This window comes from Heloderma suspectum, chromosome 10 (assembly GCF_057233095.1).
Source record: "Heloderma suspectum isolate Gila_16-S chromosome 10, 16-S_ref, whole genome shotgun sequence".
NCBI lineage: Eukaryota > Metazoa > Chordata > Lepidosauria > Squamata > Helodermatidae > Heloderma > Heloderma suspectum.
In genome coordinates, this window is record NC_139467.1 from 27,128,914 (window position 1) to 27,149,257 (window position 20,344).

Below are 20,344 nucleotides of genomic sequence, written 5' to 3' on the forward strand. Positions count from 1 at the left end.
TTAACAGACCGATGGACAGAACCATGCTACAATTACTCAGGGATAGGTGTGGAAGGCTGCCTTCTCCCACAGTCCTCCAGAGCAACCCATCTGTTCCACTACTGTGTTGCAAGCTATAAAGAATAATTAACAAGAGGGCTGCTGCCTTGAAGCACTGCACTGTGCATACATATAAGAGGTGATGTGGCCTGGATCCCTGGTTGTCATCGGGAAACATCTACAAACAAGGAACAACAAGCAAAATCCAGAGGTGGTGGTGGTGGTGGTTTCTTTCCCTTTTTGTACTCTGGAACAATATCCAATTGGGTAAGAATTGCCAAAAAAGAGGAAAATCCAAAACAGATGACAAATGAGGTCATCAAGTTGCATAAAATTTGCATATGCAGATTAAATCAAAATGCAGTACATCTCACCATAGTGTAGAAGATTGTGATCAGGTGACCTGTTTGCCTTGCTCAGTCTGCTGTTCAGGCACTGATGATGGGCCTAGCTCTTCCTTCTGATGGTTGTTTATCTTTAAAATGGACTTGGACGGGGTTGACCTTGAAATAGAGGATGTCCTCATAACACAGGACTGTCCTCTGGCAGCCCATCGAATAGAGGATTGTCCTCTGTAAAATGGGAAACATGGCCACCCTATTTCCATTGCTTTATGCCTTGCATTCAATTCCTCCTGAATCCTGGTTTAACTAGGTGAGTTTCAAAAAAATAATACTAATTCTGGAACTGGAGCATACATGGTTTTTGCCCCTGCTTTCAGTTCATTTGCATCTCGCTGTGATTGTTTTGAGTGTATCAAGATTCTTTTCCTGTGGTATTTTACTCACATGCAAATTCATTCCTGCATATTAATACACACCTACACAAACAGAAAATTGTTATACGATAATGCAGCCTTCCCCAACCTGGTGCTCTCCAGATGTATTAGACTACAATTTCCACCATTCCCACCTCAGCAAGCCCAGCACATCTGGAGGACATCAGGTTGGGGATGGCTGCAGTAATTATATAATCCCAAGTTTGGATTTAGTTATTTTTGTACAGTGTTTAATCTATGTGTGCAAGTGCAGATGTGCATCAGCAAAACACCACACAAAAGTAACCTTGGTGCATACTTGGGTATGATCACACAGTCATGACTTGTTCTATTAATATACACATAAGCACTGTTAAAATGCGGAGATGTGGAGCCTGCTGCTCACCCTGAAAACAAAACCAAGTCCCAATCAGTCTTTTTGAACATCGAAACTCCTCAAGTTTGGCTTCCATGCTTGATAGGGCCACTTGAGAGTTCTGATTGGGCTACTCAAGGCAGCCTGCTTCCCACAGCCATTTCCTTCCTTTCCCCCATGATGTCCCATCCCCTCCATCCACTGGCCAGTTCTTTCCTCCTCACCCTAGCAGGCTGTGTCTCCTTGGCTAGGAAAGGCCCATCCAGACTTTATCTCCTTCTTTCAAAAGCAAAAGGAGATGCAGCCAACTTTTTGATGCTGTGAGGTCTCCTCCCCTTTGGGAGTGTGGGCATGGAATGACCATTGCCATCATCCCTGCTGGAAAATGCCAATGGATGGGGATAACAGGAGTTGCAGTTCAGTTCCTACAGTCCTAAGAGGAAGTAGACAGGGACAGGTGAACGAGCAACGTTTGTGATCCTCAGGATTCTCTGAACATCGGCTTATGCTTGTCCATGCCAGATTCCCATTTGCATTTGTGAATGCTGCTTGCTCTACAGGAATGGGAAAATTGCACAAATCGAGTGGCTAGTGAAAGTGAAATTTGCTTAACTTTCCCCAGTTTGATTTGTGCAGATTTCCTAAATTTCCACCACAGACTAAAGCAGTGCTGATTCAGTCTATGGAGGGAATTTACCCAAGTTATGAAATTTGCATAATTTTAGGCAGTCTCATCCCAAGGCATTTCGGAATTTTAAGGTTGATACCAGCACTTTTATGGAATTGGAATGGAATGATTTGTTGTTGTTGTTGTTGTTCAGTCGTTCAGTCATGTCCGACTCTTCGTGACCCCATGGACCATAGCACGCCAGGCCTTCCTGTCCTGCACTCTCTCCCGGAGCATGCTCAAGTCCATATTCATTGCTAAATAAGCCATGATCACTGGAATATAAATAATCCATGATCATTGGAATATACCCACCTGCTATAGTGGTTTGTCTAGTATCTCTGGCACTGCAGTGGCTATTTCAGGAGTGTTAGAATTGCCAGATGCCCGTTCCTTTGCTAGGGAGGTCACTGCTTAATAGCCCAAGATGTCCAGGTATTTCAAAGGTTGGGTTTCCTGATAGCTGCGGATCTCTCTGTGTTTCTCAATGAGAACCCCATCCAAGAATTTGGAGAAGGTGACACCAGTCCAAATGATAGGAAAAAGCAGGTGTGCAAGTATGTGAAAACCATACCTTGGAAGTTTTGGGAGAGACGTAAGAAGAAAGAGGCTGGGCAAAACTACACAGTATGTTAAATGCATGGTCACATTTAACTTGCCTGTTTTTTCCCCCCATTTTTGTGTAAATAGCACCTGTGGAGGTAATAATCAGGATGTGGACCATGACACACAGGAAGGGAGAATTTAACCCTTTTCTCCACACCACCATTGCAATGAAAACCGTCTATTTGACCCAAGAGTAAAGCTAGTATTTGCATCAACAGCAGCTTCCCTTGTACGACAAATCGATGCTTTGGGAGATCATTTTGTCAGGACCACAGCACAGGGAGAAAGGGTTGTGCTTTAGTCCCAATCCTTCCCCCCTCTCCCCCCATGGCTGCTATTTAAAACCCCAAACATGTCAAAGATGACCATGTATTTAACATAATGCACAGTTCAACCAAAGAGGCAAAGTTTTCTAGCTGGAGTTTGCTGAAACTGGGGATGCAACCTGGGAACTGTTCAAGTCATCTACCAGTGGCTATTCGGCTTTAGGGGAGTCCACATGTACTTCCATTATACACTGCTTTTATATTTGTAAACAAAGCAATTATTACAAAGATGATGTAAGTCTCCTGTTCTCTCTCTCTCATCTAAAGGAAACTCATGCAGCAATCCTAGACATGTTTACATGGTGTACTGCCCCTGCAGTAGGCTTTGAATGCTTAATTTAGAGGTGCCAAGATAGTGATACATCAGATCCAGGTTTACTTACAAGGAGATACTTTATTGAGTACAATCAGCACACAGGCGTACCCAATGGTTGGATCAGACAGCTTCTCTGAACCCAGAGCCATGGGGTACAATGGGTCTTATACCATACATGTTAGCAGTGAGGCAGCACGACACTAGCAAGCACCAACTAGCGTTCATTCCCAGCACAGACTAGCAGTGCTTGGTTCTCAGTACAGCCACCTGCAGCTTTAAGACAAACAAATTTCACTTCCCAGGCCCATCTTGATAAGACCCTCGTGCTTGAGGCCGCACTATCGGCCTTTGACTCATCCTGGTAAATCAAGAGGCCTGTTAGGGAAAACAGCAGCCTTCTGGACCAAAGTCAGGGAGCATTATGGGGCATCAAAGCCCCTCTAAAACTACTAATAGCTTGGTTCAGGCCTGGGGCCTTATACATGGGAGTTAGCCCATTAAACACAGTGAGACTTGTTTCAGAGTAAACATGTAAATGGTTGTGCAGTAAACCTGGCAGTATGGCCCCTTAAACTTCTCAGTGCTTAAGGATAGAGGTCCCAGTGCCAGCTAGGGATGCTGGAGAAACTCGAGATGGACTAAAATGAGTTTGGATTTCTAAGAATATGACCTGCGGAATCCACTGCGGACCGACCTCAAGCCACATGGACTCTCAGATCTTTCTTTCTTTTTTAACTTTCCCAAAATTTATGCAAATGCATTCATAGGAAAATCTGCAAGTTTCTGCTGGGACTGGAAAATATATACAGGGAAAAGTGGAATGGAATGGGGGATAATACGCTAAATGTTACGTACTAATGTAAATTACGTCAATTGTTGAAAACCCTCTTATGGAATTATTTGCGTATTTTCCACATAATGAGGGGGGAAAATCAATCTGTGAATGGATGCCAGAACGAACAACATCACACAATCTACAAAAGACACATGGGATAGATTTCACAAAATTCGGACATCCTTAGTGCCAGCTTCAGGTTTTGTGGGGACCCTTGGGCAAGACACCGTCAATGCCTCTCCTTCCCACCACCACCATTTTCTGGGCTAGAGTGAGAGACAGTTGAGCAAGCAGGTTCCAGTGGTGAAGAGGAAGTACTCTCATTGGTGGGACCCCTGCTAGAGTGTGAGCCCTCAGAAAGTGCTTGGCCATGCCGACCAATGATGCCAGCCCTGAGGAGTACACAACCTTTTTGGTGCCAAGGGCCACATACGGTGCTGGATCACAGGTGGGAGGGTCACAGGCTTGCGTGCGCGCACACACACACACACACAGATGCACACACATACAGATGCACACACATACAGATGCAAACACATACAGATGCACACACATACAGATGCTTGTACACACACAAAGAGAGAAAGAGATACTGGTGATCCTGATATGGAGAGCTCTTTTCTTGATGTCAGCAGTGGTGGAGAAACGGTGATCTAGATGAGGCTCTCTGGCAGAGGGAGTATAGACAACAAGCAGTGGGGAATTTGGTGGCAGTGGGAGGAGGGGAGGTCAAGGCACCCTTGGAGGCTCACAATAATGGCTTTGGAGGGCCACAAATAGCCCCTGGGCCACTGTTGTGCACCCCTGCTTGAGGAAATGTAATAGGGTTGTGACCCCTATGAGATGCTGATGGAAGAGGAGTCCCTACTTCGACTCCCACCACATTTCTCAGTTGCCTGGTGGCTACTTGCACATCATGAAAAAAGAGGACATGGATTTGCATTGAATGCGTACATGCTGATTGATACATACACAGATGCAATTTTGGAAATAATGACTGGAATTGATGTAGCAATACAATACATCTCACCATAGTGGAGAAGACTATGACCAGGTTACCTCTATGCCTGCTGCTCAGTCTGCTGGCTGGGTGCTAATAACTTTGGGTGGGCGACTTCAAGGTCTCTGGTCTCCCTTCTTAGGGTTCTTAGCTTTAAACCAGATTTGGACTGGATAGCCTTTCAAGCAGAGGACAGCTTCAAATTGAGGACTATCCTCTGTACATTAGGACACATGGCCGCCCTGCAATTACCAGATCAACGTCTGCACTAATTCTGCAGTAGCTACACACACACACACACACACACACACATTTTTCATTTCTCACTGTGTGACAATTTTCACTTGTTGTATTATGGGTTTGTCCCCCCGCTCCACCTCCCTGAATCCAAAAGGGAGCAAAATATATTAGTCAAGCACAAAGAATGTTATCAAACACACAAGGCTCTGAAGTTCAATCCCCCAGAAAGATGGAGCATTTAGTTATTTGTCGAAATTTCAAGAGCCAGAGAGAGAGAAAAAAACCGAAATATCTCCTTGATCAATTTTACTCACAAGAGTAGCTTTCGGTGACTGCCAGGAACATAGTTACTCAGCTAATATTGCCAGCCATGCGTATAAATTATAGAGCTGAGCCAAAACTGCCTTAGACAACATTTTCCTGAGAAGAGTTCTGAGATGGTTCTTTTTCCCTCAGCTAGGGGTGGACGAAAGTCACTTACCTGTCGTCGAAGCTTGTTCGCGGTGGGGGGGAGGCGCTTTGCTGCTCCCCCCGCGAAGTTCAGACTGGGGGGGGAGGCTTCCCGCCTCGCCCGGCCGAAATTCAGGCCGGGGAGGAGGCTTCCCGCCTCGCCCGGCCACGAACTCCAATTTTTTTTTTTAAAAAAAAAAACGCCCCCGTGATAGGCTACGTGACGATTAAGGTAGCCTATCACGGCTAGATCTGCAAAGTCAGCCGTGATAGGCTACGTTAATCATCACGTAGCCTATCACAGGTCACTTAAAAAAAAAAAAAAGCACGTACGCTAATGGCGGCCCCCATAGGGAGCCGCCATTCACGTTCCTTATTTGGTCACTGTAGTCTACGTAAAGATTTACGTAGACTACAGCGACCAAATAAGGAACGGGAATGGCGGCTCCCTATGGGGGCTGCCATTATCCGTACGCGCTTTTTTTTTTTAAGTCACCCGTGATAGGCTACGTGACGATTTACGTAGCCTATCATGGCTGACTTTGCAAATCTAGCCGTGATAGGCTACGTTAATCGTCACGTAGCCTATCACGGGGGCGTTTTTTTTTTTTTTCTTTTCTTGGAATGGTGGCAGCGGCGGCGGCAGCCGGTCAAAAGACCGGCTGCCGCTCCCGCCCCGCACGAACACCCGCCGAACCGCCGGCCGGACCTGCCGCCGGGAGGGACATTCGCCAAAGGTAAGTCCCGTCCCGGGGGGGGTGCAGGGGGCGGGGGGGGGCGGAGAATTTCTCCCCGAAACTTGTTCGGGGGGCTGAACACATTGGCGCTCGGCCCCCCGAAGTTTCGGGGAGAAATTCTCCACCATCCCTACCCTCAGCCACTCCAGAAAAAGAAGGCCAGAGGGCAGAATTTTCTCCCAGTGCCCTCCACCATTTCTTTGTGGTATCTACCATCTCAGCCCTCAATAAATACCCTGGAATGACACTAGGTCCAGAGCACTGTGGAAGATACAAAATGGTGGCTAGGGATGTCGGAGAATTCCGCCATGGATCTCGGTGAGGCTGAATGCCCGTGCATTCGGCTCCCCGAAATCTGTGGTGGAACAGCCTGCCACCCCCACCCCCCCACGGATCCCCCCCAGGACAAGACTTACCTGGGGCGGATGTTCCGGGTGGCGGTGGCTCCAGCGGCAGCGGCAGCAGTGGCAGTGGCGGCTGGTCTTCCAACCAGCTGCCACCGCTGCCATTTGCAGTCTTGTTGGTTTTTTTTTTTACAGAGACATGATAGGCTACATAAAGACTTACGTAGCCTATCACATCCCAGTTAAAAAAAACAAAAACGCATATGCAAATGGCGGCGGCTACGGCCGCCACCATTTGCATTCCTTATTTTTGGCCGTCTTAGTCTACATAAATATTTACATAGACTATTACGGCGAAAATAAAGGGGAACGCAAATAGCGTAGTGGGCGCTATTTGCGTCCCTTTTTGATTTGCCGTTTTAGCCTACGTAAATATTTACGTAGACTAAGACGGTGAAAAATAAGGAGCACAAATGGCGGCGGCCGTAGCCACTGCCATTTGCATACACTTGTGTGTGTGTGTTTTTTACCCAGAGCCCTCCGCGGCCGGAAATCCGGCTGCGGACGGCCCTGGCCTGAGCCTGGCTGGCTGCTCCGTGGAGCCGTGGTGGAGCACAGCCGGCCGTCAAGGATTCCAGAGGGGAGGACCGGATCACCTCCCCCCCCCCGTCGAGGATTCCGGGGGGAGGGACGGAACGCCTCCCCCGCACCATGGACATAATCCGCAGAAAGGTAAGTGACTTTCGTATATCCCTAATGGTGGCCAGGTTGCCAACACAGTTGCTGTGCTACTGCCACTTGTAACCATGGCTGGGGGTAGGGGGAGAGGGGAAAAGAGAAGCTGTGCCCCCAAATGATCACACATCATCCAGCAGATGATGGAGCAGTGGCAAATATGCCTGCCATCACCCCCCGGCTGATGCTGGTAGCCGCAGCATCCTTTCTTCTTATTTTAAGGGGGGTGGGAGAATGTTATAGTCAGGGGCTGGCTGGCTGGGCATGTACACAGATACAGATGCTCATTTTATTATATTTGCTTTTCACATATTTTGTCCTTTTCTACAACGAAATGGTGCTTATTCCCAAGCAAATGTGTTTGGCATCAGGGCAGCAGAAGCAAACACCATTTTATTCCTGGAGGCATGATGGTGCTATGATTTAAGTGCATTTAAAATGCAGAACTGCATATGCTCAGATTTTTTTTTTCTGTTGTGTTGCTCAAATTTAGCAAATGGTTTGGGAGTTGTTGTTTCCCCTCCCCGACGTATCAGGAATGTAGAAGCAGATCACAAGGTATGGAATTGTGTGCGTGTGGCAGGGTGGGGGCAGAGCGGGGAAGAGAAATGTTAATTGTATGCATCACAACTACCATGACCATCTAAAGACCACTGCCGCACTGCCCTGGTAAGTCAGTTATGTCCAGGGTCTAAAATTACCTAGCTGCACCATTGTCTCTGCTCACAAATAGGTTGGAGAATTTTGAGAGGCCATTTATGCACAGCTCAAGTATAAAATACCAAATATATCCAGGACCCCCTGGGAGATCAAATTAATTGTTTGTGTGCTGGCTTTTTTAATGTATTTTGGCAAGGTAAAAGGGGTCCCCAAGTACGAGACAACTTTACAAAACAGAAGTTTTTTCTCCTCTTAGATCCTTGTTATTCTTAATTTGTTTGCTGTTTTACCCAAAACAAATGTTTCTGCAGCTATCTAGGTCTATGGATTATCATGGTGCCTTAGAGGAATTAACTTCTAGTTTGAGCCTGAAGTATTTTGCTATCGAGCAAAAGCATCTCTATAGACAGACAGACAGACAGACAGACAGACAGATAGATAAGCAACTACATTGCTGTTTGTTTTAGAGAAGGTTATGTTTTTAGGCCTAGATTAGAGATGTGTGGACATTCTCATGGAGAAATCAACCAGTATTCCTATTAGGGGTGTACGAAACTCACTCACCAGTCTGCTGGGGGGTCCACGGGGGGGAGGTGATCCGTTCCTCCCCCCAGAATCTTCCCTGGCCGGCTCCGCTCCATGGCAAGTCTGCAGAGCTGCTGGCCGGGTCCATCTGCAGCTGGACTTCCGTCCGCTGCCAGTCTGCAGATGCCGGACGCCATTTGCGTCCCTTCTCTTTGCCATGATAGGCTACATAAAGATTTATGTAGCCTATCACGGCAAAGAGCAGGGACACAAATGGCGTAGTGGACTGTGATAGGCTATGTAAAGATTTATGTAGCCTATCACGGCAAAGAGCAGGGATGCAAATGGCGTAGTGGACTGTGATAGGCTATGTAAAGATTTACGTAGCCTATCAGAGCAAAGAGAAGGGATGCAAATGGCGTCCGCTGCACCGGACACCATTTGCTTCTGCAGACCAGCAGTGGACAGCAACGGATGGACCAGACCCAGCTGGTGGCAGGTAGGATCCATTCCGGGGAAACCTCACAGGGTGGCGGAGGTGGGTGGTCCATTCCACCACGGACTCCGAGGGGCCGGATTCTTTAGAATTCGGCTTCACTGGAGTCCGTGGCAGAATTCTCTAACATCCCTAATTCCTATGCAGTGTCAAGGGCTCCTTGGAGGCCTCTCTCAGTCTAATCCAGTAGCCAAGTCCAGACACAGACAAAGGGATTCCTTTCAAAGCTTTATTCCTCTTTTACAACTTAACAACTCTACTGTTAGCAACTAGATATGAGCAGTACAGTACCTATGTCCTAAGTTGGAACAGTTGGTCCCCGTTTGAAAGGGAATTACTGGCAGACCCCTGAACCTAAGGACTAGGGAGAGTCCCTCCCCTTTTCCCTTGGATCCTCTGGGCACAGCTGTTGTTTGCGCGCCAACCGGGCACTATGCCTCCTTTCTGCGCCCTCCATTTGGCGCCGCTCTCTGCGTCGGCGTCACGCGTCCACCAAGTCTGCTTCCCACGCTTTGTCACTCCCTGGACTGCTATCTAAGCTAGGAATGCCGGTGGGAGGAATCTCCATCAGCTGTTGGCCCTGGGAAAGAGGAGCGCGCTCCCCTCCCAGGAGCGACTGCTCTTCCTCAGAATCAGAACTACTTTGAGATTCTATGGGCTCAGTGTCCACCCTGACATGGAGGACATTTGCTGTGAAAACTGTTACCTGGCTGATGAGCCATGGATGTTTGGAAGTAATCTATCTGACCAATTGGATTCCAACTCCTTCTGTTTATGCTGCAGATGTGCTTGAGTTACACTGACCACAAAAGCTGCAATTAAAAACTACAGTGGCCACAGTGTGGTGCAACTATGACTTACAGCACAATCCTATGCATGTAGGATTACTCAGAAGAAAGTCCCACTGAGCTCAAGAAGACTTGCTCTGATTGTAAGCTCTTTGGGGCAGGGACCTATACTTCTGCTTAGAGATGGATGGGAACCTGCCCAGCCCCTGCCCCCACTAGTGTGCTGCTGGACCCATGCTCGACAACCCTCAGAGAGGCTGATAGTCTGTCGGCACAATTGTGGGTTAGCGGTTGAATAACCAGTACGTGGCAGCTTGTTCTCAAGATGGTTTATTGTGATGTGCAAACCAGCCCAATGCATAGGATGCCTTATGGATTAATATAAGCAGGAGTATGGATGGCACGGGTGCCCGGTTCATCCAAGAGTCCAACGAACAAGCTGCCATGGACTGGTTATTCAACTGCTAACCCACAATTGTGCCAACAGACCATCAGCCGCTTTGGGGGTTGTTGCAACTTGTTTCCAACTCCGCCACCCCCGGTGGAATGGTTAAAAAAATGGGGGAAAGAACGTTTTTCTTTTCCTTTTTTTTACCTTCCCTGCCTGGGGGTGGGGGGAGAATTTCAGCAAGAAAACAGCAGTGGAGAAAGCTTCAGTCCTCCTCCTGAATCTCCATGGCCCTGAATTGGGGGTGCACATGCTTATCCACAAGTAAGTCAATTACGCATGCCTAGGGATGTGAGAACTCACCCCTGCTCGGCTTCTCCAGGTGCCCACTGAAGCAGTGCCCCCACTTGCACTCCCACCCCAGACCTGCACTCAGGCCGCCTATGAGCTGGGTGAGTTGCCCACACTCACCACGATCCTGTCCAGTGAGCACCTGCCATTTCCCACCTTTGATTTCTATGTAAATAAGGAAATTTTAAAAAATGCGCGTAGCTCAATAAGCACAATATTAGAGGGATTATACCTCTAATATTGCACACATTAAGCTTTCCCAGCCCCAAACTGTGCATATTTAAATATGCACATTTTTTAACTTCCTTATTTGCATAGAAATCAAAGGCAGGAAAATGGTGGGCTCTCTCCAGACAGGATCGCAGTGAGTCCGGGAGGGCGTGAGCGGGCACGAGCATGGGGTGAGCAAGGACAACATCTTGGTGGGCACAGTCCAGGGGTTGTGGGCAGAGGGGGCCCAATGGATTCCTGCACCCAGTCGGTTGTCCGTGACATGCCTACTGTCAGGAATGATTCTGAGCACGTGGAGATAATTAGAAGCTTAGATTCAGATTGGGAACAGCCAGAACTGGGGGAGGTGTCCTCCCTCATGAGCTCAGATATGGATAGGCGTTCTTCCAAGGAACTTAGCTTGCAGATGGCTTAACCTGAAGGCCCTCCCCTTTCCTCCCCTGTAACAACCCATGTCTCGGAGGAGGTCGAGAGTGCGGGGTATGACCTGAGGGATGCTAGAGTCCGGCACTGAGCGAAGCAGGAAAAGTTAGAGGCGGAGCTCAGACATTCCACCTGGTTGATTATGCATGACAGCTTTTGTAGGGGGGCACAACTGTAAGGTAGGGGCATTCCCCCCTAAGCTACTCTGGCTAGCAAGTTCTTGTTCAAACAGCCAGCAACGTCTCTGATTCCCACTTTGCTCCTTTATTGATATTCATAATTGTGTGGAGTAGCTGTTTTCCTTTGTTGCCTGAGAGTCTCAGAGGATCTGCATTTGTAAGGAAGCTGGTAGCTAACTAATAAAGTAGCGATCCTGAAGCCTGGTGCCTTGGAGTGTGTGATTGCCAATGGAGAGGACCAAGGGACCTGACACCTACTCAAGCCCACTGAGCTGCGTTAACTCAGCTCACAAGTGGATAACGCCAGTCACTGTCAAATGAAGTGCTGAACAAGAGGAGGAGGGGTGGAGGGTACTGCAAGGAGCAGCCAGGATTTCCACTGCTCTTGCTCTGTAGACCCTTCGAAAAAGCCACACAGAACCCACTGTGCCAGGTTCAGATGTCACAAACAGACACCCTGACAACAAGACACCCTGAACAAGCCATGGGTTCTCAGGGTGGTTTGTTCATGAAAAATCAGCCACCCTGCAGAAACTGCACCATGGTAGGACATCACAACAAACTAGGTATGTTAGAGAATTCCGCCACGGACTCCAATGAGGCTGGATTCTTTAGAATCAGAGTCTGTGGCGGAATGGACCACCCACCTCCACCACCCCGCGAAGCTTCCCTGGAACGGATCCCACCTGCTACCGGCTGGGTCCAGTCTGTCCGCTGCCGTCCGCTGCTGGTCTGTGGAAGAAAATAGTGTCCGGAGTAGCGGATGCCATTTATGTCCCTTCTCTTTGCTGTGATAGGCTATGTAAATATTTACATAGCCTATCACGGCAAAGAGCAGGGACACAAATGGTGTCCGCTACACCAGACAACATTTGCATCCACAGACCGACAGTGGACGGAAGTCCGGCTGCGGATGGACCCGGGCAACCGCTCCGCAGACTCGCCGTGGAGCAGAGCTGGCTGAGGAGGATTCCGGGGGGAGGGACAGATCACACACCCCACTGTGGACCCCCTCCAGCGGACTGGTGAGTAGGTTTTGTACACCCCTACAACAAACAAGAATATGCAAAGTGCATAGAGAGGAATGCTCACCTTTCCGGGCTATTCGGATGCAATTCAGCCTCATTTCCTGAGAGAAGAAAAAATAGGCAGTTAAAAAAAAAAAAAGTTTGTTACATTTATATCCCACCTTTTTCCTCCAAGAAATCCAAGCCAGCTTACATGATCCTCTCCCTCATTTTATCCTCACAACTACCCCTTGAGGTAGGGCTAAAGTCACCCAGTGAGCTTCACAGCCAAGTGGGGACCAGAACCTGGAACACCTGGGTCCCAGTCCAACACTCTAACCATTACATCACACACAGTTTTACTGGCCTATGAACACTCATGGACTCTTTCAATTGCTCTGCTCCATAAGCAAGAAGGGAGGGGAATACTCAGCCAAAGCTTTAAGCACACTTGTTTTTTTTACAATGGGACCTTTTTCTGCCTATTTGTACTATGCATATCACAATAGTGATTGGAGGCCACATCAAACATAAATAAAAAGATGCACTCAAACCTACCCATCAAGGCTTCTCAAGTGATCGATGTGCACACTTGAAAATCAAGGTGAAAAGCTGGAGTGAGCAGCATCCTTACTGTGAACAGCATCCTTAAGGCCCATGCCCCCAAAGCAAATCTCCGTATACAAAGGCTAGCCTCATCAGCCATTTATGATTGGCCCATAGGTTAGGAAAGGGGCTGTCATTCAACAGGAGAGCACATACATTGCATGCCCAAATTCCTGGGTTCAGTTCCCAATATCTCCAGGTTAAAAAAAAACAAAAGAACAAGAAGAATATAAATAAGCTATGAAGGGCTGGGAAGAAAGACGTTGCCTAATGCCCTGGAAATCCACTGCAACTCCTGACCTAGGTACATCAGTGGCCTGACTCAGTATATGACAGCTTCATCTGTGTGTCAGGGTGTAAACTGAGCCCATAGAGCCCCAGAGCAGTTCTGGTTCTGAGGAAGAGCAACAACCCATGGGAGAGGAGCTTGCTCATCTCTCACAGGCACAGCAGCAGGGAGAGATTCCTCCTGCTTGCATTCCTGAGAGAGATAGTGACCCTGGCAGTGAGAGAGCGGGGGAGGGGGTTTTGCTGTACGCTCGGCGCAGATGCAGGGAGCGGCGCCAGATGGAGGGCACCAAGAGAAGGTACTCTGCCTGCTTGGCGCTAAAACAACAGTCGTGTCCTGAGGACCCAAGGGTAAGAGGGAGGGGCTCTCCATAGCCCGTAAGTTCAGACTGTTCCCGCTCTTCCTCTTCAAATGGGGACCAACTGCCTTACCTGGAGCTTAGGCTACTCTGCTAACTACCCTAGTGCATTTCCTTGCTTAGTCGTAGGGTTGGCGGAGAATTTCTCCCCGAAACTTCGGGGGGCCGAGCGCCAACGTGTTCGGCCCCCCGAACAAGTTTTGGGGAGAAATTCTCCACACACCCCTGCCCCCCGCACCCCCCCCCGGGACGGGACTTACCTTTGGCAAATGTCCCTCCCGGCGGCGGGTCTGGCCGGCGGTTCGGCGGGTCTTCGTCCAGGGCGGGAGCAGCAGCCGGTCTTTCGACCGGCTGCCGCCGCCGCCATTCCAAGAAAAGGAAAAAAAAAACACCCCTGTGATAGGCTACGTGACGATTAACGTAGCCTATCACGGCTAGATCTGCAAAGTCAGCCGTGATAGGCTACGTAAATCGTCATGTAGCCTATCACGGGTGACTTAAAAAAAAAAAAAGCGCGTACGGATAATGGCGTCCCCCATAGGGAGCCGCCATTCCCGTTCCTTATTTGGTCGCTGTAGTCTACGTACATCTTTACGTAGACTATGGCGAAAATACGGGCAATGCTATTTGCGTTGCCCTTATTTTTGCCGTAGTCTACGTAAAGATTTACGTAGACTACAGCGACCAAATAAGGAACGCAAATGGCGGCTCCCTATGGGGGCCATTTGCGTACGCGCTTTTTTTTTTTTTAAGTCACCCGTGATAGGCTACGTGACGATTTACGTAGCCTATCACGGCTGACTTTGCAGATCTAGCCGTGATAGGCTATGTTAATCGTCACGTAGCCTATCACGGGGGCGTTTTTTTTTTTAAACTTTTTAGTTCACAGCCGGGCGAGGCGAGGCGCCTCCTCTCCAGCCTGAATTTCGGCCGGGCGAGGCGGGAAGCCTCCCCCCCCGGCCTGAACTTCACGGGGGGAGCAGCAAAGCACCTCCCCCCCACCACGAAAAGCTTCGAGGACAGGTAAGTGACTTTCGTCCATCCCTACTTAGTCGCTGGTGATTAGCATCTGAAAGAGTCATTAAGCTGTAAAAGGAATAAAGACACTTGAAAATCAAGGTGAAAAGCTGGAGTGAGCAGCATCCTTACTGTGAACAGCATCCTTAAGGCCCATGCCCCCAAAGCAAATCTCCGTATACAGAGGCTAGCCTCTTCAGCCTCCTTTTTGTCTGTGTCTTGAGTTGGCTATTGGAGGGGACTACAAGAGGCAGCTAGGGCGCTCCTGACACTGTGAGCGTCACACATACTGCACCTAGGGATGAATGGATCGGACAATCTCATTTTCACAAAGATTTTCAGGATTTAGCTCATTCTGTCCCATTTCTGCATAAGTTTGCAAGCTTTTTTGATTGTTTAAGTTTGCACAGAAACTAGGGATGTATGGATTCCCCACCATCCATTTCGGTGGGGAATCCGTGGTGGGAGGAGGCGATCCATTCCTCCCCCCCAGAATCCTCGTGGAGCGGCTCCACTTTGCGAGGATTCCGCAAAGCCGAGGGCAACCCCATTCCGCCATCCGCATGCCCTGGATTCCCCCATTTTTTTCTGGCTCCCCGAACTTACATAAATAATTTCGTAAGTACCGCCGAAAAATCCTTTTTGCGCACCCGCCATCAGTCTCTGTAAGGGTAAAGCCCTTCATAGGGATTCCCCACGTAACTTCCAGTCACCTGACCTCAGCTGATCTGACCTCACCTCACCTGACCTTGCCGGACCTGTCCTCACCTCCCCTGACCTCACCAGACCTGTCCTGTCCTGACCTCACCTCACCTGACCTCACCTGACCTGATCTCACCTGACCTCCACAGACAATAAACAGAAAAGATGGAGGATTTCCGTGGACAACTCAGCCCCAGCGAAAGAAAGCCTCTGGAAAATGCCTCGTAAAAAAGGTAAAGCCGTTCGCGTTCTTCTTCCTTCATTTCTGATTTATGGATTTCTTTTCACAGTTATTTTAGTAAAATCCACTGTTCAGTGGACCAAAAAAAATGGGTCCATGTGAGCTCCGGTTCAGGTCGACCAGGCTGCCCTGTTCTGAGGAGGATTCCATGGACCAGATTTGTCAGAATTCGATCCCATGTAAAATTCGGGCGGAATTCTCTGACATCTCTAACAGAACTCATGCTTTTTGTGTGTGTTCTTCCAAATAGACACCATTTTTGCACACTTTTTCCTAGTGTGCCCATGGTTTTCTGAGTACCTTTCATTGATGCACTGCAGTTTTGTGTGTATGTTCCTCAAATATACACATCTTGCATGTGCTTTTCACAGGCACAATTTTTGTGCGAGTTTTTTCCCCAATACACTACATTGCCAAGCTTGCCAAAGTGAGGATTTGGGGGCAGGGGGGACGCAGCTCAGTCTCAGCTCATGTATTGGCTCAGGCGGTGCGCTTCTGATACATTTGCATTAAAAAAAAAGACTGAACAGGATGCATTTCTTGCCCATCTCTAAGACTGAATCTCAGATACCAGAGGTCTTTCAACTCCAGGGCTGAATTTCCTTTTGGAGAAGCTCTCAGGGGCTGCCTTCCAGTGATGGGCAGGGCTGAAGGCAAAAGAGGGCATGGTCAAAGGCAAAAGGGGTGGGCCCAAAACATGAGCAAATTTGAGGCTAAAGCTCTTCCTACCTGTAACTAAGCCTTAGGAGAGGCCTTTCAACTAGAGCTGTGTGCAGACAGCCTCTCAAAATTCTCCACCTCATTTGTGGGTAGAGAAATTTGGGAGATAATTTCACTGAATGTATCTAGGGGAAGAAGAAATTCTCCAGTTTCTCACAGGTTGGACTCCACATTGGCAGGGTTTGTAGCACAGCTTCTTTTGTTTGGGGTAAGGTTTTGAGGGGTTGTTGGCAGGCTGGCCCCCATTTTGCATCCTCCACAATGTAAGTGTGTATGTGGGGGGGGGGCAGTGTCCAGGGATGAGGTGGACTTAGTGCTTGGCCAAAATCTGTCCCCCAATTTCCAGAAAGTTTTCTTCCAACATGAAAGGGGCTTCCATTGTTCTGCCTCATTCTCAGGGCAGTCTATAGTTTATGCTGAATTTCTTTTTGGTGGAGTTCTTGAGCTCCCCTACCCACGGCTAGCCTCCCAGGCTGCCTGCACTTCCTGATCTGAAAAAGGCCCGTGGGAGGAATTACATCATAATGCCTTAAACTGGGCTTTAATTGAAGTGTAGGGAGCTGAGGAGGCTACAGGCTGCCAAAGAAATGATTGTTCAATGAAAGACAGGACATTTGTGCTCATTCTGGCCACCTCCTAAGTAAAGTAAGCCCAAGAAACCCAAACTCAACCCTTGAGAATTTCTCTGAAATTTCCTCAGTATTGAATTTCCTTTCAAAAGCAATTTATCTTCTATCAAATTGAATGAGAATCCTCCAAAAAAAATGTGGGAGAAATTTTCAGCACAGCACTAATTTCAACCTTTTCGAATGGGGGGGGGGGAAATCTGCAGGAAAGCCGGGAAACTACCGAATGATTGCTGGTTGGGGGGGAGCACACCTGAGGGCAGCCAGCTAGCTTCAGAGGGCACAGAGCAGATTGTGTGACATACAGAGTTCTATTTTCCAGAACTGGCTATCTGGAAAACCCTAGAAGGACAGACAGGGATACCGGGCAGGCTAAATTTGGCCTCCGGGCTTGAGGTTCTCTCCCCCGCCCCCCGGGATAAACATTTATTTACAAACTGGTGCTTACATTGTAATTCTGTCATTTGTAATCCCAGGCACATTTGCAAAAGACCATGCAGATTGGCACTGTATTCCCAGAGATTAAGGCCTGCTGATGAAGAATATAACCCAGGAGGCTGGTAGAGCTCCCCAGCCAGCCCCGAGAAGCAGACCGGCAGGAGGCTTAGCAGTGCCTGAAACCCAAGCACGGCTGGAGGCTTGGACAAGCCTCTCTTGCCAAGATGAGGAACCATTTGTCCCTTCTTTTCTTCCCCACATTGTTTTGCTCCTCCCTCTCAATCTCATCCACCCGAGGGATTCCCAGAGGACTTCCTTGCTCTACCCAGGCACCTGCCAAATGAGGTGCTCGTAATGCCTCTGCTGCAGATGGAAGAATGAAAATGGAACAAACGGGCATCATTTTCCTTCATGTGCATATTCTCCACTTATTGTGTGAGTATTCCTTGTTGTGCCATTTGGAAAATTTGGATGCCGAGGTCCACAAGAACCAGACTGCATTAATAAGGATGAGGCCAGAAAGGACGCCAAGGCAGAGTGTAAATCTTTCCAAGGCATCCCCCATTGCAGCTGTTCCATTCTCCCTGCAGATGGACCATGAAATCGAAAGCCTTTGTCAATCATGACCAACCCGAGTTCATGCAAGAGAGAAACTGAGTCATGGGACACGTCCTGCTGGATTAGACCAAAGCTCTATATATTCCAGCATCCTGATTCCCACAGTGGTTGCCCAAATGTGTCTAGGAAGCCCACAATCAAGGTATGGAGGTAACAACCCTCCCCTGCAGCTACCCCCAACCCAAGCAACTTGTATTCAGTATCATAAGTGGGAACTGCAACAAAATGTTGCAGCATATCCTCCCCTTCCTGCAAGGGTGTTCCTGTTCAGGATTCTAGCTAACCAGCCATGCCCCCACCAGGACAATATAAACCAGGGGTGGAGAACATGCAAGCCTTTCAGATGTTGTTGGACTGCAACTCCCATCAGACCTAGCCAGCATAGCCAATGGTGAAGGATGGTGGGAGTTGTAGTCCCAACAATATCTGGAAGGCCACATGTTCCCCATCCTTGCTATAAACTGTAAGGAGATCAAGGAGACCGCTCAACTCCCCCCCAACACTTTTTATTTTATTTTATTTTTTCTCTTCCAACTGACACTTACTGGCTACTGAGCATGCTTCAGTCCATATTGGGCTTTGTTTGAGTCACGTTCTTTCGGTACTTCTGCAAATCTCAGGGTTCCCCTGAGCATGCTGATGCTTCCCTCCTGTTTCTCAGTGGGGCTATTTTGGCTTGATTTCTGTCAGCACTGACCACCCAAGTTTGCTGTTAAGGTGACTGATAAGCTGACTCTGATCATCTCGATTCAGCTGCCAGGGCCCATAGTCCCTGAGGATGCAATCCTATGCATGTTTAGACAGAAAACAAGTCCTACAACTCCCAACATTCCCCAGACATGTCCATCTCAGTGTGGGAGAGCCCACTACCTCTGCCTAGGGAGGTGGTGGGCTCTCCCACACTGGAGGCATCCAAGACGAGGCTGGACAGCCATCTGTCAGGGATGCTCTGTCTTGGATTCCTGCATTGAGCAGGGGGTTGGGCTCGATGGCCTTGTAGGCCCCTTCCAACCCCACTATTCTATGATTCTATGATCTAAACATGCACAGGATTGCGCCCTGCTAGACCTAACCCTCCATGCATTGGTTGTTTAACCCCATTGCAGAACCATGTAAGCTACTGATCCAGTGCCACATCCTGAGGCACTGATAATTATGTCTTATGCAAAGAAATGCTTTCTCTTTCTTTGGTCCAGAATCCACTGCCCAGTGGTGTTATGGGAAGTGGGGCAAAAAACAGACACCCTTCTCTCGTAGCCACTCTCCCCATGCTCTGCATCATTTTATCAACCTCTTATTAAGATGACATGTCTAGACAGACATGTCATCAAAAAACAAAAACCCACCCCAATATTTTTAGCTTGAACTCAGTCAGAACGTGCATCAAGTGCTTGATCATTTCAGTTGCTATTTTCTGCACCTTTTCCACCTCTATGATATACTTAAAAAAAAACTCAAACAAAACCAGGCGTGATCAGACATGGACTTCCAAATGCAACCACATAGATTTGTAAGGAACCATTCTGAATCTGGCAATACCAGTCAAAACTGGCAAGCTATCAGCCCTCACTACAAGCCAAGCATGGTGGCTAGCCCCTAAAAGGGGGCAGTTTTGGAAGGGCAGCACATCCATTGTCCAAAGAAAGCTATTAGCTGTCAGGAAGGGATAGCCCTGCTATTAGGCCAGGGGTGGGGCATCTCAGACCAGTGGAAGGCAGGGTTCAGCACTTGGGATAGCTCCTTCAGAGTGTTGGCTGGTTCTGGCTGAAACCCAGAATGGATGCACATCCCCACCAAACTCAGAGCCACCACTGGACTTAGGGCTATGATCGGAAAGCACACGATGCAGCACCCCTGCTGAAGAAAAGAGTCTGACTATTTGGTCCAGGGACCACAGCTTGGGGGTAGAGCGTGTGCTTTGCATGAAGAAAGCCCCAGGTTCAGTTCTTGGCATCTTCAAGTATTAGGATCAGGTAGCAGGCAATGGGAACAGACCCTCTGGCAGAGACCTCGGAGAGCCACTGCCCATCAGGATGGACAATGATGAGCTAGGTAGACAAACAGTCCGACCTGGTGTAAGGCAGCTTCCTGTGTCCCCAATTTGCATGGACTTATTTACTCAAAGCAGCACCACTTCCTGCTCCTTTGCCACCTCTCCAAGAACATACCGCTGTGAGCAGAAATGCATCCATGGAACTTGGCAGGTGTCTGCCTCTCAGGGCATGACACACGAGATTGCCCTGTGCACCCTCC

General features: G+C 48.5%; 1 protein-coding gene across 1 annotated transcript in view; it reads right to left on the minus strand.

The window, feature by feature from the left end:
- PTPRU (protein tyrosine phosphatase receptor type U) overlaps positions 1-20,344 on the minus strand; it is a 622,411-nt gene that overhangs the window by 185,105 nt on the left and 416,962 nt on the right. Inside the window, exon 13 of the mRNA XM_084815602.1 lies at positions 12,562-12,598. Within this exon, the coding sequence (XP_084671728.1) occupies positions 12,562-12,598 (37 nt within the window). The remainder of the gene's footprint in view (positions 1-12,561; positions 12,599-20,344) is intronic.